The following is a 24,355-nucleotide window of genomic DNA, read 5'->3' as shown; positions in this document are numbered from 1 at the left end:
ACTGGCGTCCTCACACCTGGTGTGTGTGCTGTGGAGGGGGTGTCCCACTGTCTCCCCACATTAGGGTCCTCATACCCGGTGTGTGTGCTGTGGAGGGGGTGTCCCCACTGTCTCCCCGCATTGGGGTCCTCACACCTGGTGTCTGTGTGCTGTGGAGGGGGTGTCCCACTGTCTCCCCACATTGGGGTCCTCACACCTGGTGTGTGTGCTGTGGAGGGGGTGTCCACTGTCTCCTCACATTAGGGTCCTCACACCCAGTGTGTGTGCTGTGGAGGGGGTGTCCCCACTGTCTCCCCACATTGGGGTCCTCACAACTGGTGTGTGTGCTGTGGAGGGGGTGTCCCACTGTCTCCCCACATTGGGGTCCTCACACCCGGTGTGTGTGCTGTGGAGGGTTGTCCCACTGTCTCCCCACATTGGGGTCCTCACACCCGGTGTGTGTGCTGTGGAGGGGGTGTCCCACTGTCTCCCCACATTGGGGTCCTCACACCCGGTGTGTGTGCTGTGGAGGGTTGTCCCACTGTCTCCCCGCATTGGGGTCCTCACACCCGGTGTGTGTGCTGTGGAGGGGGTGTCCCACTGTCTCCCCGCATTGGGGTCCTCACACCCGGTGTGTGTGCTGTGGAGGGGGTGTCCCACTGTCTCCCCGCATTGGGGTCCTCACACCCGGTGTGTGTGCTGTGGAGGGTTGTCCCACTGTCTCCCCACATTGGGGTCCTCACACCTGGTGTGTGTGCTGTGAAGGGGGTGTCCCACTGTCTCCCCGCATTGGGGTCCTCACACCTGGTGTGTGTGCTGTGGAGGGGGTGTCCCACTGTCTCCCCACATTGGGGTCCTCACACCCGGTGTGTGTGCTGTGGAGGGTTGTCCCACTGTCTCCCCGCATTGGGGTCCTCACACCCGGTGTGTGTGCTGTGGAGGGGGTGTCCCACTGTCTCCCCGCATTGGGGTCCTCACACCTGGTGTGTGTGCTGTGGAGGGGGTGTCCCACTGTCTCCCCGCATTGGGGTCCTCACACCTGGTGTGTGTGCTGTGGAGGGGGTGTCCCACTGTCTCCCCGCATTGGGGTCCTCACACCCGGTGTGTGTCCTGTGGAGGGGGTGTCCCACTGTCTCCCCGCATTGGGGTCCTCACAACTGGTGTGTGTGCTGTGGAGGGGGTGTCCCACTGTCTCCCCGCATTGGGGTCCTCACACCTGGTGTGTGTGCTGTGGAGGGGGTGTCCTACTGTCTCCCCGCATTGGGGTCCTCACACCTGGTGTGTGTCCTGTGGAGGGGGTGTCCCACTGTCTCCCCGCATTGGGGTCCTCACACCTGGTGTGTGTCCTGTGGAGGGGGTGTCCCACTGTCTCCCCGCATTGGGGTCCATACACCTAGTGTGTGTGCTGTGGAGGGGGTGTCCCACTGTCTCCCCACATTGGTGTCCTCACACCTGGTGTGTGTGCTGTGGAGGGGGTGTCCCATCCCACTGTCTCCCCACATTGGTGTCCTCACACCAGGTGTGTGTGCTGTGGAGGGGGTGTCCCACTGTCTCCCTACATTGTTTTTTTAAATGTCTGTCTTATCTTGAACCTGGGTTGCACACACACTTAAGGAGTGTACTAGCCAATTGACGATATGCAGATTTGAAGAAAAAATTAGTGGAAGTCAAGTGGTAGCACAATAGGTTAAGCACATGTGGCGCAAAGCACATGGATCCTGGTTCGAGCCTCTGGCTCCCCATCTGCATGGGAGTCACTTCACAAGCGGTGAAGCAGGTCTGCAGGTGTCTGTCTTTCTCTCTCCCTCTCTGTCTTCCCCTCCTCTCTCCATTTCTCTCTGTCCTTCCCAACAACGATGACAACAACAACAGCAATAATAACTACAACAATAAAAAATAACAAGGTCAACAAAACGGAAAATAAATATAAAAGAAAAAAAAGATGAAGATTTAGAGAATGAATCTTGTCTACAGCCACACCACCCTGAACGCACCCCACCTCTGATCTCGGAGGCTAGGCGGGGTGGGGCCTGGTTAGTGCTTGGGTGGGAAGAAGCCCCCCGGGTCCCCGTTGTCCTGCTCTTGCTTTGAATTCGTTTGATCACTGCTCGTCCGGCGGGCAGGCAGACAGTCCCCGAGTTCCTCCTATGTACCAGAGCAAACATTTACTTACTTCTTATTTGTCTGTGGTAAATTGTATTATTTATTTTTTGGCTAGAGACAGGAATTGAGAGGGAAGGGAAAGGAAGGCAGTGAGACCCCTGCAGCCCTCTGCACCACTTGGGAAGCTTTCCCCCTGCAGGTGGGGACGGGGGCTTGAACCCGGGTGCTTGCGCAACTTAATACACCTGTGCGCTCAACCAGGTGCGCCACCGCCTGGCCCCTTGCCAGAGCAAATGTTTATGAGGGTCATTTGTTTGAGAATGCCTTTTTCTTTTTCTCCATTACCTCTGCAGCAAGCGTTTCTTGACCGGTTGGCAGAGGAGGGATCAGGGCCACCAAGTCTCCCGCCAGCCCCAGCGAGTAGCAGCCAGGTGCTGGGGGTGCGGCCGGCGCAGCCTCTGCGGACGGCCAGCCTGGCTCCCTTCCTTCTCTGGCCAGCTGTGCGGCCTCAGACTAGGTCCTTGGGCTCCGCGTCTGCATTTCTTTGTCTAAGAACTAAAGGCAGTCTAGCTGTGATGAGCAGGGGGGAAATAGTCAAGACGCCCACCCACAGCAGCTGCTCCCACGAGCTTTCTCTTTCTTCTTTTTTTATTTCTTTATTGGGGGATAAGTGGTTTACAGTTGATAGTAAAATGCAGTAGTTGGTCCATGTGTCACATTTCTCAGCTTTCCATGTAACAAAGCAACCCCCACTAGGTCCTCCTCTGCCATCATGTTCCAGGTCCTGAACCCCCCCCCCCCACACCCCAGAGTCTTTTACTTTGGTGGAATATACCAACTCCAGTCCAAGTTCTGCTGAGTGTTTTCTCTTCTGTTCTTGTTTTTCAACTTTTGTCTCAGTGGGATCATCCCATCATCATCCTTCTGTTTCTGGCTGATCTCACTTCACATGATTCATTCAAGCTCCATCCAAGGTGAGGTGAAGAAGGCGACTTCATCATTGTTCATAGCTAAGTAGTATTCCATTGTGTATCTAGGCCACAACTTGCTCAGCCACTCATCTGTTGTTGGACACCTGGGTGGCTTCCAGGTTTTGGCTATTACACTTTGTGCTGCTATGAACACAGGTGTACACAGATCTCTTTGGATGGGTGTGTTGGATTCCTTAGGATATATCCGTAGGAGAGGAATTGCAGGGTCACAGGGCAGGTCCACTTCTAGCCTTCTGACAGTTCTCCAGACTGTTCTCCACAGGGGCTGGACCCACTGACTTTCCCACCTGCACGGCAGGAGGGTTCCTTTGTTTCCACAGCCTCTCCAGCATTTGTTGTTGCCACAAGGTGTGTGTGTGTGTGTGTGTGTGTGTGTGTTTAAGGAACAAATGATTTATGAGGCAGTTGTCACATTGGATTTTCCTTAAATGATATTTCTTTCTCTCTAGTTACCTCCTTCTAGAGGTTTGTGGTTTGTCTGGTTTAGCGTTTTTATTTTTGCCACTAGGATTATTGCTGGGACTCAGTGTCTGCACATTGGATCCACTGTTCCTGGCCTCCATTTTTTCCTTTCTGTTTTATCTGATAGAACAAAGAAAAATTGAGAGGAGAGAGAAAGACACCTGCAGGCCTGTTTTACTGCTCTTGAAGCTTACACCAGCAAGTAGGGAGCAGGGGCCTTGAACCCTGGTCCTCGCACATGGTACTATGTGCTCAATGGGCTGCACCACCACCTGGCCCTGGAGTTGGTGCTTTTTGGTGGGTTGCTTGTCCAGACTTCTCTTTACACATCATTTCTTGCTGAGTGGTGACATCAGACTTTCAAGGTGTACAGGTCTCTGTGAGTTGTGGTAGGTTGCTGCTGTACTGAAGGCCCCGAGACTAACCCCCTACTTAAAGAGGGGCTGCGAGTTCTCACAGGACATGGCAGAGCTGGACTGCTGACCACGGTTATTACGGAAGCAGTGAATGTAGCAAAATGTTTGCGAATGTTCTGTCCTGGGAAACCCATTAGAGGGCTGACAAAATAGCTCACTTGGATAGAGCACTGCTTCGCCATGTGCGTGACCCAGGCGCAAACCTGGCCTCCACCACATTGAAGAAAGTTTTGATGCTGTGGTCTTTTTCACTCTGTCTCTCCGTTCTCTGTTCCTGTCTTAAAAAGAAAACTCACTGGAGATTCAACACCCAAGCATTCTTTGAGATTGATTATGTAGCCACCGTGTTTGGCACAAACTGCAATTCCAGACTCCTAGAAAGAGGACAGATGTCCAGCCCTAAGCTGTGTTGTTTGCAGGCACAGCAGACCACACTTCACAATTAACTGCCTGGAGACACTCGGCCAAGTGTCCGGATTGCAGCTGAGAGCTGTCCTCACAAGCAGGGAGCTGGTTTATGGCTGTGGGGTAGGACTGAACCTAGGACTTTGAAGCCTCAAGAATGAAAGTCTCTTTGCAGAACCATTAAGCTATCTTCCTGCCTACCTCGCCACTTGTTTTGCTGGACAAATTATATAACTTTCTGAAACTTGGTCTACTTGCCTCTGAAATGGGGCGAGTCCAGCACTAACTATGCCAGCATGGCGCTCTGATTCTCTCTGTCCTCTCTTGTATGTGTGTCATGGCTATGGCCAAGCCCTGCTTCTCTCTTTTATTTTACTTTATTGATTCCGTGAGAGAGATACGGGGACACACCCCAGCACCCTGCTCAGTTTTGGCTTATGATGGTGCTGGGGGTTCAAGCGAGAATCGCAGAGCCTCAGGCATGAAAGTTTCTTGCTAACCATTATGCTGGCCCCCCAGTCCCTGGCCCCCTGTTTCTTAGAGTTTGACTTGTTCACGATGAACTTTTTTCCACGCACATTTTGTAGTAGGAGTCCACAGGAGCAGTGGTCTAGGAAATGGCCCCGGAGGGGCAGAGTGGAGAAAGCACTGGACTCTCAGGCAGGGTCCTGAGTCCCATCCCTGGCGTGTGCTGGCCTTCTCCCTCTCTCCCTCCTCCCTCCCTGCTTCTCTCCTCCTAAGGTGGGGTGAGTACTAGCGCATTCTGGTAGCATTCTTGTGAGAACCGAGTCGGGGCATATAAAGTAGAAAGAGTGGCGTCTAACATGCAGCAAACATTCAAGAAGGTGCCTCACGTTTTCGGCCGTGTAAAGCCAGGGAGTATGGATGTGGACTCTGTGTCGCCCTGCAGGTCAGAGCCCAAGGTGAGGTGGTTGTCGCTGTCACAGAGTTTGTGTTTGTGCCTCCCCCCCACACACACACTTCATAGATCCCAGTGAGGAGCCTCTGGCTTGCTCCTAATTGGTGTTATCTCTTCAACACTGCAAAGTTTAGTCAACAGAAGGCAGGGGGGTAGGGGGCAGCCTGACACCCTTTGTAAAATCAAATTGCACACTCCTGGAGCAAAGCAGGCTTGTGTTACTCCGAGCTGCAAGGATCTCAAGTCATCTCTTGTGTTCTCCATTCAGTCTTAGGGGCCACAGTCAGAATGCAGAGGAAGGGGGAGGTTGTCTCACACTGGGTAGATTTCCATTTAAATCATCCAGTATCTAGACCATAATGAGGCATGGTTTTGTAGGTCTATTAACTTAATCACTTGCACCTATAAAGTGTGGTAAACCATTCCCCAGGGCTGTGGGCGAGTTCACGTGTCGATCCAGCAGGGTGACCTGCCTGCTCCCCTCGGAAAAGGGAACCGTTGTCAGCACCAGTGTGTCTGACTGGATCGTCTACACGGAGATCTCTAGAGACGGGTTTTGAGATACTTAAAAGATGAGACTTAATATTGATCGCTCAGTGGTTAAAGTAAAAACAGCTTGCGTTCTGCTGCCTGGGCAGAACAAGCTTGACCCTGGTGGGTGCCTGTCACTGAGCGAGCTGCCCGTGAGTCCCGGCCGAGCAGACAGGCTGCAGTAGAGGACGCTCCTCTTGGGCATTCAGAGCCGGCTTCTGCAGGCTCAGTGTTGAGGGGAGGCTGTGAGGAGAGGAGAGCAGTGAAGTTAGTCTGATTACTTTAGGATTCATTCTTGGAGCTGTATTAAAATGGGCTAGAGCAAAGGGCTGAGATTTCTCTGGGGACACGAGGGACTGAGCTCAGCCCCCCGGCCCTTAAGGGCCTTCGCGCTGCCCGGAGCCGCTCTGCGGTCTCTGTCAGCACCCGCCACCCTCCCTCCTTTGCTTCCCGGTGACCGCGCTCCCCCACGGCACTGGAATTGCCTGCGGTGCTTCTTGTGGGACTGGGCACTCCAGGTGGGGAGAGTGGGCAGCTGGGCTGAGGACCGGCTGCCTCACTGTTGTAGCGACCGCGCCGAGACAGCTGGCTCTCATCTTTCTGGGGCCTGCTGGAATGTTCCCCCAGCTCATAGGCTCATTAAGGGGCTGTTTGCATCAAGCCGGAACCCTTGGCAGTTTCCTGTTAAACACTTGAGCAGAGCCCTCGGGTGGCAGATGGTGGAGCCGGCTCATGTGTTGCTAAGAGTTTGCACCGAGGAACGCCCTTCCTGAAAGGCAGCTAGCACCCTAAGAGGGCGCCCTCGTGTTAGCCAGCCAGCCAGCAGTCTGCTCACTTCATTGTCTTGCTTTTCAGCACACTGGCTGTTTTTTTCTTTTCACCAAAGCATTGCTCAGAATCTGGGACCTCAGGGCCTCGGGCATGAGAGTCTTTTTTTTGGAGGAGAAAGGAGTTTTATTCGTGTGGACGGAGAGTCCCGATCAGGAGACTCACAGCCCCCGAACAAAGGGACAGTACGAGCTTCCACAGGGGCTGCAGGCTGAGAGCAGAGAGTGTCTTCACAGAAGCAGAGGCTGCAGGGTTAAGGGGGTGGGACTCGGGCCCATTGCTCAGGGTCTGGTTGTCCTGTAGATGCAGTTAGGCAAATTTTATTCTCCATGCTTACCTGGATTTCTTTTGTTTCCTCCAGGGTTATTGCTGGGGCACTGCTCCTGGAGGCTATTTGTTCCCTTTTGTTGTTGTTGGATAGGACAGAGAGAAATGGAGAGAGGAGGGGAAGACGGGGAGAGAAAGACACCTGCAGACCTGCTTCACCACCTGTGAAGTGACCCCCTGCAGGTGGGGAGCCGGGAGCCTTACGCCGGTCCTTGCACTTTGCGGGCATGAGAGTCTTTAGCCCATTGCTATCTGCCGCCCTAGGACAGTCAGTGTAATCTTTTTTAAAAAATATTTATTTGGGAGCCGGGCGGTAGCGCAGCAGGTTAAGTGCAGGTGACGCTAAGCTCAAGGACCGGCATGAGGATCCCGGTTCGAGCTCCCGGCTCCCCACCTGCAGGGGAGTCGCTTCACAGGCGGTGAAGTAGATATGCAGGTGTCTATCTTTCTCTCCTCCTCTCTGTCTTCCCCTCCTCTCTCCATTTCTCTATGTCCTGTCCAACAACGACGACATCAACTACAACAACAACAACAACAAAAAAGACAACAAGGGCAATAAAAGGGAAGATAAATAAATAAAATTACAAAAAAAATGTATTTATTCCCTTTTGTTACCCTTGTTTTATTGCTGTTATTGATGTTGTCGTTGTTGGATAGGGCAGAGAGAAATGGAGAGAGGAGGGGCAGACAGAGAATGGGAGAGAAAGACAGACACCTGCAGACCTGCTTCACCGCCTGTGAAGCGACCTCCCTTGAAGGTGGGGCAGCTAGTGTAGTCCAAAGCTCTTGATATAAGCCACAAATACCTTACACATCTTCTAGCTCCTCCTAGCAAGATCATTGTTCCGACATTCTAGTTTCTGCTTTGAACATATCATAGCGCATTCTAAAACTGCGAAAATGGGGAATGTAATCCCTTTGTAAGACAGACTGATTTGCTAAGCCTCCCAGCTTCCTGGGCCTGTCAGAAAAGAGTATTATGCTTTCGGGATAAGAGGTTTAATTACTCAATCACCAGGTTCCAGATGCCACCAGGATGCTGGCCAGGCTTCCCTGGATTGAAGACCCCACCAAGGTGTCCTGGAGCTCAGCTTCCCCAGAGACCCACCCTACTAGGGAAAGAGAGAGGCAGACTGGGAGTATGGACCGACCAGTCAACGTCCATGTTCAGCGGGGAAGCAATGACAGAAGCCAGACCTTCCACCTTCTGCAACCCACAATGACCCTGGGTCCATGCTCCCAGAGGGATAGAGAATAGGGAAGCTATCAGGGGAGGGGGTGGGTTATGGAGATTGGGTGGTGGGAATTGTGTAGAGTTGTACCCCTCCTACCTTATGGTTTTGTTAATTAATCCTTTCTTAAATTTAAAAAAAAAAAGAGGTTTAATTATAATTGACCAGGGTTCACAAAAATGAACCGTTGCTGTCCTGTTTCTCTTTGGATGAAGATGACTTCTACTTGAAGTCAGTGGGAATTCCCACCACACGCAGGGACATATTCAAGCTGTGGTGCTAGTCTGGCTCAGTGTGTGTGTGTGTGTGTGTGTGTGTGTGTGTGTGTGTGTGTGTGTGTGTGTTAGCAGGGGGGAGGGAGAGAGAGAGAGAGAGGGAGAATGAACGCAGCAGATGCCATTCTGTTCTTTTAATGGCTTTCCTGACAATGAGAGACTCTTCCACGGTTCACAGAGAGGCTGTAATAAAGCTTTGCCCTTTGCCTCTGAGAAGCTTGACCCAGCTTTTCTGTTGTCCTTCCATAGCTCAGCCAACGCCACTCCTGAATTTGAGGGCCGGGGAGGTGACGACCTTGGCACAGAGATCGCTAACACCCTCTACCGCATATTCAACAAGAGCAGCGTCGACCTGAAGGCCCTGTGCATCAGTCCCCGGGAGCACTGCTGGGTTCTCTACGTGGACGTGCTGGTGAGTCCTGGTCGTGCGTCGCCGCCGCTGCTGCCGCAAAGCCATCAGCCTTCTGCCCACATGCACCTTTTCTTTTTCAACTTCCAAGGTGGGGCTCGGTGGGGGAAATGCTCTCTTGTGATGATTCTAAGTCAAACGACAGCATATAGGGATATCTGCAGAAGGCTTCCTACAAAGCAGCTACGGGCAGCCGTGTTGGGGGGCGTCTGAAAGTACCGCAAAGGTTGTCAGAGGAGCAGACAGGAGCACTGGACACTGCACAGTGGCTGCGGAGGCTGGCGGGCAGGATTTAGACAAGCGGGCGCAGTTCTGTGCGTGACGGACTCAGTGTAGTTTCACGTCACCCTGACAAGTGTTTGTGGCTGGACACTGTTATTCTCCCTCTTTGTACGGGGATTGTAAGACAGAGAGGCAGTCTCGGCGAGTGTGAAGAGCAGGGAGGTCTGAGGACAACAGCGGGAGCATGAAAGAGCACAGTTAGTATTTCCTGGAAAGCAGCTGACGCTTTCTGTGCTAGACACGCTTTCAAGGCTTTCCAAGTACCAACTCCTCAGACTTAGGACACCTCTGTGTGAGAGCTCCGAGTTTCACCCTCTGTGAGGCAGAGACAGGGCGCGTACAGGGTCCTGCTGCTAACTGCTAAGAGCGGTCAAACCAGGCAGCCTGGCCAGGCAAGTAGCTCAACTCCGAGAGTGGGGAGTTGCATGCCTGAGGCTCCTCGTTCAACCCCCAGCACCTCTGGCTTCTCTGTCTTTCTTTCCCTCTCACATGCCACTATCTCCTATGAAAAGAATAGAAGATGAATCTTTAAGCAAAACAAACCAGACAGCCAGACTCAGTAGTCCAACCGGAGCTCTGACTGCATCAGTCTGTCTGAACCGAGTTGAGAAGAGCTGGCCCAGGTGCCAGGCGCTGAGCAGGCACAGCTAGGTAGGCCTGTCTTCTTTAAATAGTCACCAGGCTCCTCCTCCTTAATGGCAGCCCACGCACTGGGCTCCGAGGTAAAGAAATGAATAAACCGGACAGGGCCCTGGCCTGGGCCCAGGGGATTGAACCTGGGACTTTAGAGCCTCAGGCACGAAAGCCGTTTGCGTAACCATTATGCCGTCTCCCCTCTCCTCCCTCCTCAAGTCTGCACAGTTGCCTTTCATTCATAATGTCAAGGCTTCACCCGAATGAGGAAGGATCTGTCATGATTCTCCTACTTACTGAGGTGCTGGGGGCACGGCCGTAAGCCAAGCTGAGCAGTGCTCTGGCTGTAAGCCATCAACTACAGTGCTGGGAACTTCTCTGCTGGCGAACACGCCAAGTGCAGTCAGCATTTTGCTTCTGGACAGAAACTTGCATGAGACCCTTTGGTTTTTGTTTTGTTTAATGTGGAACCTGCTTTGCATGCTTGAGGTCTATATCTGGGCCTGAGGTTTGAGCTGCACAGCAGGTACATGCTCGAGCCTGTCCGTCCTGTGCTCACCACACTAACGAATGCAAAGCTGCTAGCAGCTCCTCATCAGACACCACCGGTTCCTCCCTGTCGGCAGACGGGGAGTGTGTGGCAGCAAGGGGGGAACCACAGTGATCAGAGCTGAGTGCCCGCAGGCCCAGCGGACTATAGCCCTGCTCGAGGAGATCTGCCCCAAGTGGATGCCACCTTCGTGACACCACAGCCAGCCAGAGAGCTCTCACGTGCGTGACGAGCCAACGCTGACTCGGGACGAGCAGAACCCTCCATGAGCCCGAGCGGCCACGGTCACCTCTGCACCTGGCAGCTCCCGTCACTGCTCTCGGAGAGCCGGGGCCTTCACTGGGGTAGTGCGGAGTAACTACATGCGTGTTCTCTCTTCGCCCCTGTCTCTGTAGCTTCTGGAATGTGGTGGAAACCTCTTTGACTCCATCTCCATTGCAGTAAAGGCTGCTCTCTTCAATACAAGGTAAGTCTTAGAGAAAACGGGATTTTGCATTGAAAATGCAGCATTGGGGGCCGGGGAGATGGCAGTGGCCGAGGGCCAGACTTGAATGCTAGAGGGCAGAGGCCCAGCCCCCAGCCTGCCACCTGCTAGAATTGAGTGATAGTCTGGTGAAAAAAGAGATAGTATTTATCTGAAACTTCAGAAAAAACAAATTTCTTAAAAGTGTGTGTGTGTGTGTGTGTGTGTGTGTGTGTGTACGTACTATGTATAAAAATATTAGAGAACCACAGATACATGGAAGTGTGGTGACCAGAAAAGAGTCAGATGCATGAGTGCTGTTGCTGGGCACAGCTGAGCGAGGGCGGGGCTAACTGGGCGCAGCTGAGCGAGGGCGGGGCTAACTGGGCGCGGCTGAGCGAGGGCGGGGCTAACTGGGCACAGCTGAGCGAGGGCGGGGCTAACTGGGCGCGGCTGAGCGAGGGCGGGGCTAACTGGGCGCGGCTGAGCGAGGGCGGGGCTAACTGGGCGCGGCTGAGCGAGGGCGGGGCTAACTGGGCGCGGCTGAGCGAGGGCGGGGCTAACTGGGCGCGGCTGAGCGAGGGCGGGGCTAACTGGGCGCGGCTGAGCGAGGGCGGGGCTAACTGGGCGCGGCTGAGCGAGGGCGGGGCTAACTGGGCGCGGCTGAGCGAGGGCGGGGCTAACTGGGCGCGGCTGAGCGAGGGCGGGGCTAACTGGGCGCGGCTGAGCGAGGGCGGGGCTAACTGGGCGCGGCTGAGCGAGGGCGGGGCTAACTGGGCGCGGCTGAGCGAGGGCGGGGCTAACTGGGCGCGGCTGAGCGAGGGCGGGGCTAACTGGGCGCGGCTGAGCGAGGGCGGGGCTAACTGGGCGCGGCTGAGCGAGGGCGGGGTTAACTGGGCGCGGCTGAGCGAGGGCGGGGCTAACTGGGCGCGGCTGAGCGAGGGCGGGGCTAACTGGGCGCGGCTGAGCGAGGGCGGGGCTAACTGGGCGCGGCTGAGCGAGGGCGGGGCTAACTGGGCGCGGCTGAGCGAGGGCGGGGCTAACTGGGCGCGGCTGAGCGAGGGCGGGGTTAACTGGGCGCGGCTGAGCGAGGGCGGGGCTAACTGGGCGCAGCTGAGCGAGGGCGGGGTTAACTGGGCGCAGCTGAGCGAGGGCGGGGTTACCGGCCCAGCTGTGCTAGGAGAGCTTTGCCATGTGTGTTCTGGCAGTTCTTTGGCATAACACTGTTGGGCACACACAAGAGAGCTCTTTGTAAGTTTCTTGGATGTGTTTTAGGGGCAGAACTGCTGCCTGCTCTTTTTTTGAATTAGGAGCAGGAAACTGACACCACTATGGTTCAGATGCACAGACAAGCAGTGTGGCGGGGGACATCGCACTAAAAATTTTTGAATTTTTTAAAAAATATTTATTATTCCCTTTTGTTGCCCTTGCTTTTTATTGTTATTGATGTCGTCGTTGTTGGATAGGACAGAGAGAAATGGAGAGAGGAGGGGAAGACAGAGGGGGAGAGAAAGACAGGCACCTGCAGACCTGCTTCTCCGCCTGTGTAACGACTCTCCTGTAGGTGGGGAGCCGGGGGCTCGAACCAGGATCCTTACGCCGGACCTTGTGCTTTGCGCCACCTGCGCTTAACACCTGCACTACTGCCCGACTCCCGAAGTTGACATTTTTTGACTGTTTGATTGTATAGCCTTCCCACTCTTGGTGCACCAAGTTTTTTAAAGCAGAGTTTGCAGGTGCTGGGTGGTGGTACATCCGATGGAATCTGTGCACCACCGTGTGCAGGGACCCAGGTTTAAGCCCCCACTCTTCATCTGGGGGGGGGGGGGCTTCACGATTGGTGAAGCAGGTTTCTCTCCCTCTCTACCTCCTCTCCCCCTTTCAATTTCTCTTTGTCTTATCAAATGGGGGGGGGGAGAAATAGAAAAGAAAGAATGGCCACCAGGAACAGTGGATCTGTAGTGCTGGCGCCAAGTCCCAGGGAGAACTCTGGCAGCAACAAAATGAACAGTGTGTGAGTTGAGATGGTCACCACATGACAGCTTCCTTTTCTTTCTCTCCTCTTCTTCCCCTCCTTTCCTTTTTTTTTTTTTTTTTTTTTGTTATTGTTTTTTTGTGCTTGCTAGAGCTTCACTGCTCCAGGATGACTTTTTCAGGGAGGGAGGGAGGGGAGAGAGATACAGATGGAGTGGTATCACTCCCAGTTGGTGTACTGGGGGCTCAGGGCAAGGCAGGGCTCTCCTGGGAGAGATCTTGAAGGCGACCTCGCGAGAGAGCTTAGACGACAGGCAAGGAAGACCTGGGGGTCTTGCCGAGTGTTGTGGGTGTGGCCTGGTGAGTGATGAGCAAGTGCGCAAAGTGAAACGTGTTGCGGGGGAGCCCTGGACGCCAGCTGGGCTGAAGCGGATGCGGCAGCCGCGTGGACGTTGCTGCTGTGGAGGCCGGTCGCGGAGTCTGCTCGTTTGCTTCTGGTCGACTCTGCTGCACTTCACTTCCCACAGTTCTTACATTTGAGACATGAGCTCCCCGTGCTCAGATCGTGCACGGTTTAACATTTATCTGTTTATCTGTAGATCTTTTTTTTTTTTTAATTTTGTAACTTAGACTGCTGTCGTGTAAAACAAAAACAAAGTTGAATTTACATCATATTTGTTGTTTACGGTGATATTTGTTGGCCACGGGAGCTTAGAGGCCTCGCTGCTCCCTTAGCTTTGCCGTGACACCCTGGCTGGGACTGGGTGAGGGCGGGCTTGGCACCGTGGTCACTGTGGGGCCGCCAGTTGCCAGCAGCAGCCTGGGCTTGGCTGCATTGGAGAGAAAAGGCTGTTGTCATCTGCTGTCCCTCGGTCCTCGGAAATGGGTCCGTCAGCTAGCTGGTTTCCATGGGCACCAGGACAGAAAGAGAGAGCGGCCCAGATGAGGCGGTCTGGCTGTGGGAGAGGTGTCGAGCAGACCGTGCGTCGGGCTGGCCAAGCACCCTGCCCAACCGGGAAGGACTGTTAGCCCCAGAATAAGAGCATCCCTGCGGGGAGCCAGGGACGGGCTCTGGATCATGGGCTGGATCCCCCTGTACCCAGGGCCTTTGGAAGGTCACTCTCTAGCCATTCTGCCCGAGCCAGGTGGTGGCCAGAGGTGGCTGCTTTTAACATACTTACTAAATCCAGACTTACCTAGGATGTATGTAGGATGTGACTCAGTACTTAACCCCTGGAGACCCTTGGCATGCAGAGCTTAGCAGGACTCCCTGGTCCTTGTGGAGGAGAGCTGACTGGAGAAAGCGCGTCTTCCCGTACGTGGCGTTTCCTCGTGAGGGACAGCTGGCCGGGCGAGGACAAGGTGCGGGGCGGGGCGGGCGGAGGGACAGCAGCACTGCGTTGCGGCAGCTGAGTCTGCGTCTCCAGGCTGGAGCGCGCCGACCAAGCTCGTGTTTTCCAGCACCCAGCTCAAGAGACAACATTGCCAGGGCCCCAGAATGCCACACCCTGCGGCCTCTGCAGTCGCTGCCACTGAGGATAGCCGCCGTCTCATCCTCCCCTCCCAGTTTCTGTGCTAGCAAATCAAATAGATGGAAGAGAGGGCCGGGGGAATGAGCGCCAGCACAGATAACTCTGATGGCAGTAAAAAGAAGAAGAAAGTGCATTTTTACTTCTGTTTTCAGACTCGAGAGAGAAGCTGCCATTCTTCCTCTGGGACTTCATTGTGTTTCTGTTTCCAGAATCCCGAGAGTCCGCGTTCTGGAGGATGAGGAAGGATCGAAGGACATAGAGCTGTCGGATGACCCTTATGACTGCATCCGGCTCAGTGTGGAGAACGTTCCCTGCACTGTCACCCTGTGCAAGGTGTGAGTTTGGCCCCGTGAGCATGTCCTCCCTGTGGGTCTTCTCAGCGGCGACTTACTCAGGCAGCTCCATAGACTGAAGTTAGGAGTTTCACAAGTGGCACAGGAGTCACTGTTGACTGAAACCTGACCACGGTTATATATGGAATTACTGTCGTAATTCTTCCCTTTCAGTTGGGGCAGATGAGGGGTCTGCCCACATAGTAGGCCAGTGGCCACAACTGGAGTTTAGTTCCTTCTGCGCCAGGCTTTTAGCTGAAACGCCTGGTCTGCCTGTCACCTCTAATGGCCTTGAACCTACAGGGTGGGCTTGACAGTTCGAGTGGTAGTACTGGGTGAAACTCTAGAATTCTGTAGTTCATTATCAGACAAGACAAGGGAGGTCAGGTGCATTCCACTGAAGTCACCTCCTAGCCTGGGTGTGCTGAAGCATTCAGGCGGGAATGTCAGGACTGCCCAGAGCCACTTGGACCTGCTGTGTCCTTCAGCTCACCCCTTAGCACGAGCTCTCCAGTTCTCCTTTCACCACCACCAACCCCCCACGCCCTCTGGGGAAGCCCTGGTGTCTTCTGACATGTCTGGCCTCAGAATTCCAGTTCTGCACGCCCCCCCATTCCGTTCCTGGTCCCAGAATTCCAGTTCTGCACGCCCCCCCCATTCCGTTCCTGGTCCCAGAATTCCAGTTCTGGATAACCCTCCCCCATTCCGTTCCTGGTCCCAGAATTCCAGTTCTGCACGCGCCCCCCCCCCAATTCCGTTCCTGGTCCCAGAATTCCAGTTCTGGATAACCCTCCCCCATTCCGTTCCTGGTCTCAGAATTCCAGTTTTGCATGCCCCCCAAATTCCGTTCCTGGTCCCAGAATTCCAGTTCTGCACGCCCCCCCCATTCCGTTCCTGGTCCCAGAATTCCAGTTCTGCACGCCCCCCCCATTCCGTTCCTGGTCCCAGAATTCCAGTTCTGCACGCCCCCCCATTCCGTTCCTGGTCCCAGAATTCCAGTTCTGCACGCCCCCCCATTCCGTTCCTGGTCCCAGAATTCCAGTTCTGGATAACCCTCCCCCATTCCGTTCCTGGTCCCAGAATTCCAGTTCTGGACAACCCTCCCCCATTCCGTTCCTGGTCCCAGAATTCCAGTTCTGCACGCCCCCCCATTCCATTCCTGGTCCCAGAATTCCAGTTCTGCACGCCCCCCCCCCCCCCCATTCCGTTCCTGGTCTCAGAATTCCAGTTCTGGATAACCCTCCCCCATTCCGTTCCTGGTCCCAGAATTCCAGTTCTGCACGCCCCCCATTCCATTTCTGGTCCCAGAATTCCAGTTCTGCACGCCCCCCCCCCCATTCCGTTCCTGGTCCCAGAATTCCAGTTCTGCACGCCCCCCATTCCGTTCCTGGTCTCAGAATTCCAGTTCTGTACGCCCCCCATTCCGTTCCTGGTCTCAGAATTCCAGTTCTGCACGCCCCCCATTCCGTTCCTGGTCTCAGAATTCCAGTTCTGCACGCCCCCCATTCCGTTCCTGGTCCCAGAATTCCAGTTCTGCATGCCCCCCATTCCGTTCCTGGTCTCAGAATTCCAGTTCTGCACGCCCCCCCCATTCCGTTCCTGGTCCCAGAATTCCAGTTCTGGATAACCCTCCCCCATTCCGTTCCTGGTCCCAGAATTCCAGTTCTGGACAACCCTCCCCCATTCCGTTCCTGGTCCCAGAATTCCAGTTCTGCACGCTCCCCCATTCCATTCCTGGTCCCAGAATTCCAGTTCTGGATAACCCCCCCCCATTCCGTTCCTGGTCTCAGAATTCCAGTTCTGGATAACCCTCCCCCATTCCGTTCCTGGTCCCAGAATTCCAGTTCTGCACGCCCCCCATTCCGTTCCTGGTCTCAGAATTCCAGTTCTGTACGCCCCCCATTCCGTTCCTGGTCTCAGAATTCCAGTTCTGCACGCCCCCCATTCCGTTCCTGGTCTCAGAATTCCAGTTCTGCACGCCCCCCATTCCGTTCCTGGTCCCAGAATTCCAGTTCTGCATGCCCCCCATTCCGTTCCTGGTCTCAGAATTCCAGTTCTGCACGCCCCCCCCATTCCGTTCCTGGTCCCAGAATTCCAGTTCTGGATAACCCTCCCCCATTCCGTTCCTGGTCCCAGAATTCCAGTTCTGGACAACCCTCCCCCATTCCGTTCCTGGTCCCAGAATTCCAGTTCTGCACGCCCCCCCCATTCCATTCCTGGTCCCAGAATTCCAGTTCTGCACGCCCCCCCCCCCATTCCATTCCTGGTCCCATTCTGCTTCAGCTACTACCCCTGCTCACACGTGGCCTGCAGGGACTTCACTTGGTTTTCTGTGTGAGAAGCAGGCTGGTGACAAGCCCGGGCGGGCTGGGCAGGCAGCTACTCCGGTGACACAGCCGGGGGTGGGGGCTGGGACGAGGTCACTCAGGCTTTGTTGCTCTCCGTCTACAGATTGGCTGTCGACACGTGGTGGACGCCACTCTCCAGGAGGAAGCCTGCTCCTTGGCCAGCTTGCTGGTGTCTGTGACCAGCAAGGGAGTGGTGACGTGCATGAGGAAAGTGGGGAAGGGCAGCCTGGATCCAGAGAGCATCTTTGAGATGATGGAGGTCAGCCCTGCTTCACGCCCACTGCACACACCCTGGGAACTCTCCCATGCTGAGTCTCAGGCTCGAAAGCCTGTTACCCTTCACCCTAAACTTGGAGGCTGGGTCTGTACAGGGTGCCTGCTGACCCGGCCAGGGGTGGTCACAATGGGGACTCTGCCCTGAGCATTGTGGACCCTGCCAGTAAGTTATTTCCCCCTTCTCTGATCCAAGTTTCTTGATTTCTGCATGAGTGTGGTGCCCTCCGAGAACATAGAGGCAGAGCCAAATGCCAGACTTCTGTCGTTTGACGAGGACACTGGACTCCTGGCAGACTGCTTCCTGCTCCTGGAAGGAATTGGGTAGAGATGGGGCCAGAGGCTGAAGGGTGTCTGTCTCCCCCATTTTAAATGAGTCTATAAGGGTCTGAGTGGGCACAGCTCAGGATTGTGGGATACCTTCCCAGATGCCTCACGGATAGGTGGCCCCTGCGGGACGCTCAGCCCCCCTCGGCTCTTCTCCAGTGGCATCACTGGTGGACTTCTTGGCCCTTCACTGGCCTCAGAGTCTCTGGCCGGGACCAGTCCTGCTCACCTGTATCTTCCCAGGCCTGCCTTCCCCTGTGTCCATCTTAACGTTCCCAGACGTTTCTGATTTTGATTTTTTTTTTCATTATCTTTACTGGTTAGAGACAGCTAGAAATAGAGAGGGAGAGAGAAAGAGAGACACCTGCAGCCCTGCTTCACCACTTGCAGAGCTTTCTCCCTGCAGGTGGGGACTGGGGCCTTGAACCCACGTCCTTGTACATTGCAACGTGTGCGTTCAACCAGGTGCACCACTACCTGGTCCCTCCAGGTGTTCTTGAGACATGACTGGCTGGCTGGCTGGCTGGCTGGCTGGCTGGCACTGTTTGCTGTCGCAGTGACTGTACTGTCCTGACACATGCCCAGAAGGCACCGCTCAGCAGCTAGCGAGGTTGGCACCTTTGCTCTCAGAAACTGGGACTTGCCCTGAAAACTGCTGAGCACTTGAACCTGCTTACTCTGCCGTCTTATCTGAAAGCAGAGGTGGGGGTGATGCAGGACCCACACATGCGCTTTGAAAGCCAGCCCCCGCCCCCGCAGTGCTTGCGAGCGAGGTGGCAGGTGAACTGGACACTGCTCGCTGAGGCGCGTTGTCATCAGCACCTGTTCGTAGATGGACTCTGGACTCTGTTTCCCTGGGTGCTCTCTGCGGGGCAGTGACCATGACCAAACTCAGAGTTGGCTGGCGGTTTGCTGCTGTGACGGCAGCAGGAATGCCAGCGGTGAGCTGCGTCTACAGCATCCGTTGCTGCGTCTACAGCTGCCTGCCTGCGGATGGCCTTTTTTTTTTTTTCCTTTTTAGTTTGAAGGTTTTTTTTTTTTTTTTTAAGATCAATGTTTTATATCCTACTGGCAAATATATCTGGTTTTGTTTTTCTTTTTTTTAATATACTCATTAGAACAGGACTGTCACTCTGGCATATGTGATGCTGGGGATCAAACTCAGGACCAATACTTGCAGGTCAAATTTCCTACTGTACGATCTGCTGGGCTGCTGAAGATTGAGCGATTTTAGTGGGAGAGGGGGAGACTGTCCAGGGCACTATGCACTCTGTCTGATGGTGATCCCAGGGATTGAATGTAGAACTGGGGCCTTAGGTGTGAAAGTCTGTATAACTTCCTGGTCCTGAGGATATAACCTTTTTTTTAAATTTATTTATTTTTAATGAAAGAGAGATGTGGAGAGGAGAGAGAGAGACAGAGAAAGACAGGGAGACACTCCAGAGTACTGCTCAGCTCTGGCTGACATTGGTGCTAGGAATTGAACCTGGGAGCTCAGAGCCTCAGGCAGGAGACTCGCATAACCACGATGCTGTCTCCCCTGCCCAGCCAGGATGTAACAGTTCCTGAGGACGGCCCTGCCGCGCAGATGCACAGTGCACGGTGTGTCATGTCTAGAGGCCCCAAGGGGGAGCTGTACCTCTCACAGTGTATGTTCTCTCCCACCCTCCCGTGTCCTGCAGACCGGAAAGCGAGTGGGCAAGGTGCTGCACAGCTCCCTGCAGAAGATTCTACTCAAGGAAGAAAGCCTGGGCCCCAAGAGACAGAAAGTCGGATTCCTGGGCTGACTGGCACGTCAGCCCCAGATGCAGAATTCACTGCTCACTCTCCTTTTTCAACTGAAGTTTGTATATATTTTTCTTAATTGTTACAAATGCTAGGCAGCATATGTATCTGTAAAATTAAAGTCTATTTTCTGGTCTAGTGGGATATGGCTTGAGTTCCTCTAAACAAGAGCGTCATTCTGTGGCCTCAGGGAATTTGACCCGTGTCTGGTGAGTTGCACCAAGGCTGAGCCTGCTTCTCGGGAGAGAGCCCTAGTCCAGGGCTTTCCTGGGGAGACATATTTGCCTCCTGAAGCAGGAGTTCAAATCAAGAGTAAACAGACTGGAATAAATGTCTGGCAGAAAACCAGGAAAACACAGTGCTGTTTAGAAATGGTTCAAGCAAGTACTCCTGACAGTGTATTTTGTGAGTCCTCTCTGCCTGCCCCTCAACTTGGCTCCAGGGTTAGAAAGCTCTTCATCTGGGCAGGCTGACTGAAGTTACAATGAAAATGAAGGAAGGAGAGGACTAAGTCAGCATCTGTCATTTGTCTTGCCTTCCGCCCCGACTTTCAAAAATAAGAATCACGCCTCCAATGTGCTCCCTAGCCGTGTGTCTTCGGAGCCTCGGGAGGGAGGGAGGAGGAGGCTCTGCCAGGCGCTCGCCCTGCACCTGGCTGGGGAGCCCCGGGTCTCCGCGAAGCCCAGTGCTTGTCCCTTCCCTCCGAGAGGCCCAGGCAGAGCTCCCTCGGGTCTGGGACGTCACAGCTGTTTGGTCCTGAGCCACCTTTATTAGTCTTGTTTTGAAATTGCTTTGTGTTGTATAACTACTCCCTGGTGTTTCGCAAGATTTTCTCGTTTTATCAGCACTAAGCAGAGTGCTTTAGAGATGCTGTCATGTGGTGACTCACCCTGCCTGTATGCTCAAGGACAGACAGGAAGGCCATTCTTGATGGCTCCAGAAGGTACTTTGAAACTGCAGTGTGCTGGAATTAAGTCTGTTCATGAGCTGAACAGTCTTCGGTCTTTGCCTCTTTCTCTCTCTTTTGCTCTCCCTCTCCCTCTCTCACACACTCTTTGGTCTGTTTCCAGGGGAACTGAAACTTCTAGTTAATCTTTGGGGCCCCAGGGAAGGAGCTGATTCATGGAGGAGTGTCTCCACTGTGGCATTTGCTGTCTGCACTTTAGTTAGAGTAAGAAGTTAGGAATTTACTGCCCCTGGAAAGAACACGGTGTGAGCTCAAGTCTTTGCAGACTGGTTCCTGAGACCCTGGCTGGGGCGGGCGACCCTTTCTGCCATGGCTGTGTCTGTCCCTGTGGAGAGAAGCAGCTACCTCTCCTTGGAGCTGCTGCACTGTTGAGAACCAGGCTATTTTGTTTTCTTGTTCCTAATATAGATATGTGACATTTTAATTTATTTATCAATGAGAAAGATAGGAGAGAGAGAGAGAGAGAGAAAGAACCAGATATCACTCTGGTACATTTGCTGCTGGGGATTGAACTTGGGACCTCATGCTTGAGAATCCAATGCTTTATCCACTGCACCACCTCCCAGACCACTATATATATATTCTTATATATATCCAAAGAAGGCAGAGAGACCACAGATCAAAGCTTTCTCCAATGCATCGGAGCCCTGGCTCAAACCTGGTTTGTGCACATGGCAAAGCAGTGCACTCTCCAGGTGAACTGCCTGCTTCCTCCTCCCCCTCCCTCCCTCCCTCCCTCCCTCCCTCCCTCCCTCCCTCCCTTCCTTCCTTCCTTCCTTCCTTCCTTCCTTCCTTCCTTCCTTCCTTCCCTCTCTCCCTGTTTCCCCTGGTTTTCCTAACAGATACCATGGCTATCTGCAGGCAAGCATGCTGCTTCTCCTGTCCTGCGCTGGTTGGCTGCCAGGATGGGATGTGAGCTATGTAGCTAGAATCGGAATGGCCTAGAAGCCTGAGGCTTCCTAGTGAAAGACACTGCACAGACATGAGACTGCCGGACTCCTGCACGCCAGCTTTCCACGTGCAGAGACCGGCAAAGCAGCTTCAGTGAAGATGGAGGAGAGGGGGCCGGGTGGGGGCGCACCTGGTTCAGCGCACATGTTACAGTGCACAAGTACCCGGGTTCAAGCCCCTGGTCCCCACCTGCAGGGGGAAAGCTTCATGAGTGGTGAAGCAGGGCTGCAGGTGTCTCTCTGTCTCTCTCCCTTTCTCCCTCTCCGTTCTTCTCAATTTCTGCCTGTCTCTAGCCAATAAATAATAAAGATAATAAAAATATTTAAAAAAAATAGGAAATGTAGAAGAGGAGTGTGTCTGTGCCTGCCCCTCTCACCCCACACCCGTCCTTGGAAGTCTCGCCACTTTGAGAGGTGTGAGCTAGGAGAAGTATTTATCGGCATGTCTGATGATGATGCCTGAGAATAAGGAAGAAGGCACTGGAGAGAGAGAGAGAGAGAGAGAGAGAGAGAGAGAGAGAGGGGCTGCCAAAGGCTTGTCTCAACGAAACCCGCCGCTTCATTCTGCAGAGAGCGCCCTCTAGTGGCCAGTCAGTGAACATTAAGCAGAACACTGAAGTCATCAAGAGGCAACGCAAAGCTTGGGGCGGGGCAGGAGCAGAAGGAATTCATTCAGTGTTACAGAATGTTTGGGTGGGCTTTATTGTTTATGTGATATTTTGATCATCAAAGCACTGCTCAACTCTGGTTTATGGTGGTGTAAGGGATTGAACCTGGGATTTTGGAGCCTCAGGTGGGAGCAAAAGTCTTGCATAACCATTATGCCATTCCCCTCTTTCTGTGATTCCTTAGTCTCCTGAATGCTAAGAATTCAAGTCTACCAAAAAAAGCCCCCTCTCCATAAATTCAGACTACTAACAGCTCTGTTTTGCTCTGTGTGGCAGTGGTCTCACATACAGACTTCTAGTAGACCATAAATCAGTACTGTCCCTAACTGTAGCGTGTTCATGGCTGCTGACCCAGTAATCTTACTTCTGGGAGTGTAACCAAAATAATTCAAGATAAATAAGAGTAAAAGCAGGAAATATGAAGCTCATCCCATGGTTAACATCTGGGTAGTGGTCCCAGAGTAGGTGCCAGTCCTTGGGGAAGTAGATTAAATGTTGAAATCTAAGGTCTGAAACCCTGCACCTGTAGGGGAATTGATAGGAGCCATTCTCTTTGGCACGAGTCTTGGTAATAACGGTTTAGATGCGACACCTAGAGCACTGATAACAAAAGCCACTGGGACACATGAAAACAAGATTCTGCACATCCACAGAAACAATGGACCGTGTCAGAAGAGAAGCTGTGAAGTGAGAAGACATATCTGCAAGCTGGATGTCCACTAAGGGGCCACTGTCCGGGATGCACAAAGAACTCCAAGAGCTCGAAGCCAAGAAACAACTGGCCAGTTACAAGACGGCCAAGAACCTGAGTGGGCGTTTCCCCAAGGAGTCCTACAAGGTCCCAGGAACACGAGAAGCTGCTCAGCTCCACTCATTCTTAGACACAAGAAAGCTGCCACGAGGTCGTGTCTCCCGCCTCCCGGTTAAAAAAAATAAAAGCCCAGAATCAAAGACTGGACGAGGACCCGTGGGAAAGCCTGTGCTTTCGTCTGTGCGTGAAGCCCTGGTTCAGTGCCCAGCACCACGTACACCAAGGACAGAGGGAGTGAAACGCCATAAATGGTGGAGTGCTGTTTGGTGTCTTCTCTCCCTCTAAAACAAAACAAAACGAATGAGAAGCTGGACTGGGGAGGTTGTTCAGTGGTAGAATATTTGCACTGAGCCTCAAGTTCACCCCGGCACCATATCAAAAGATGGGGATGTGTGTAGTAATAAAAGGGGTGGTGGTGGCGTACGCGGTTAAGTGCACATGGTACTAAGCACAAGGATCCGGGTCTGAACCCCCACTTCCCACCTGCAGCGGTGAAGCAGCTCTGCAGGTGTATGTCTCTCCCCCTCTCTGTTGCTCCTTCCTCTCAATTTCTGTCGAATCCAATAAAATGGAAGAAAAAAAAAATGGCTGCCAAGAGCAGTGGATTTGTAGTGCAGGCACTGAGCCCCAGAGCTAACCCTGGAGGCAAAATAAAATAAAAGGGTATGGGGTAAGGAACTTAATTCTGCTGGGTGCAGAGAGAGCACTTTGGTGGAAGGTGCACTCACATATCTGGGGAGATGTTTAGCTGTGCCCTGAAACAACAGTCCTGCACGCCACTTCCTCAGCAAAGAAGGAGCCCTTCTAGCGAGGCTTTGGTAGAGGCTCACTGGCACATTGGGCTTTGACAGAGGACAGAGCTGCTCCTGGGACGGGCTCGCCTTTAAAGACGGCGTGCAAAGCCCTCTGCCTCCACAGGCCGGCCCCGTTCTGCTGACCCAGGGCCAAGGGGCTAAAAGGAAACATCTGTGCAGGGTGATAGTCGGGTGGAGGGCGGCTCGTCTTGGGCCAGAAGTTTTCTTGTTACTTAAGCTGACATGGGTGGGGTGGCCAGGGCTCCGTGTTTTTTGCTTGTTTTTTAAAACTTGGACTTCCAACAACTTTGGAGGGGTCAAGGGAAGAAAAAGAAAGAGAAAGGCTTGGCAACTAAAGCGTGCCCTTCAGAGCTTTCTGCCTCTGGCATTATTAGTCAAGAGAAGACGGGCCCTGTGTGTGATGTCATGAGCAGCACTGCAGTGCCTGTGGACGCCCCACTGTTGTCCCCCCAGCAAATGAGGCCTCAGGGGTCGGCCACAGGGGAACGGTCTTACTAGGGGTGCAACCCACGGCTCCCTGGAGCTGCTCGTGGCCACCGTGGCTTTCGCCCCCCGCCAGAGGATTCCTTCTACCTTTCTCTGTCTCTCGTGTCTGGAACCCCCTTCCCTGACAGCGGGAAGCCTGACTCACACTGTTTGGAATGGAATTCTTTATTTGGTAGGTGTCTCCGTAGGTCACTGACCTCACCTGTCATCACCTCTTCCCCAGGTGGGTCCCTTTGCTTGGGTCCCAGTCCTCCACGCACGGCCATCCGCATGGCCGTCAC

General features: G+C 53.7%; 1 protein-coding gene across 1 annotated transcript in view; it reads left to right on the top strand.

The window, feature by feature from the left end:
• EXOSC7 (exosome component 7) overlaps positions 1-19,513 on the top strand; it is a 32,519-nt gene extending 13,006 nt beyond the window's left edge. The window contains exons 4-8 of the mRNA XM_007531439.3: positions 8,719-8,881; positions 10,739-10,809; positions 14,522-14,645; positions 17,096-17,251; positions 19,275-19,513. Coding sequence (XP_007531501.1) covers positions 8,719-8,881; positions 10,739-10,809; positions 14,522-14,645; positions 17,096-17,251; positions 19,275-19,379 — 619 coding nt within the window. The 3' untranslated portion in view covers positions 19,380-19,513. The remainder of the gene's footprint in view (positions 1-8,718; positions 8,882-10,738; positions 10,810-14,521; positions 14,646-17,095; positions 17,252-19,274) is intronic.
• Positions 19,514-24,355: the final 4,842 nt, after the last annotated feature.

Source organism: Erinaceus europaeus, chromosome 12, assembly GCF_950295315.1.
Source record: "Erinaceus europaeus chromosome 12, mEriEur2.1, whole genome shotgun sequence".
NCBI lineage: Eukaryota > Metazoa > Chordata > Mammalia > Eulipotyphla > Erinaceidae > Erinaceus > Erinaceus europaeus.
Note: the sequence above shows the minus strand (reverse complement) of the source record. Positions and strands in the feature narration are given on the sequence as shown.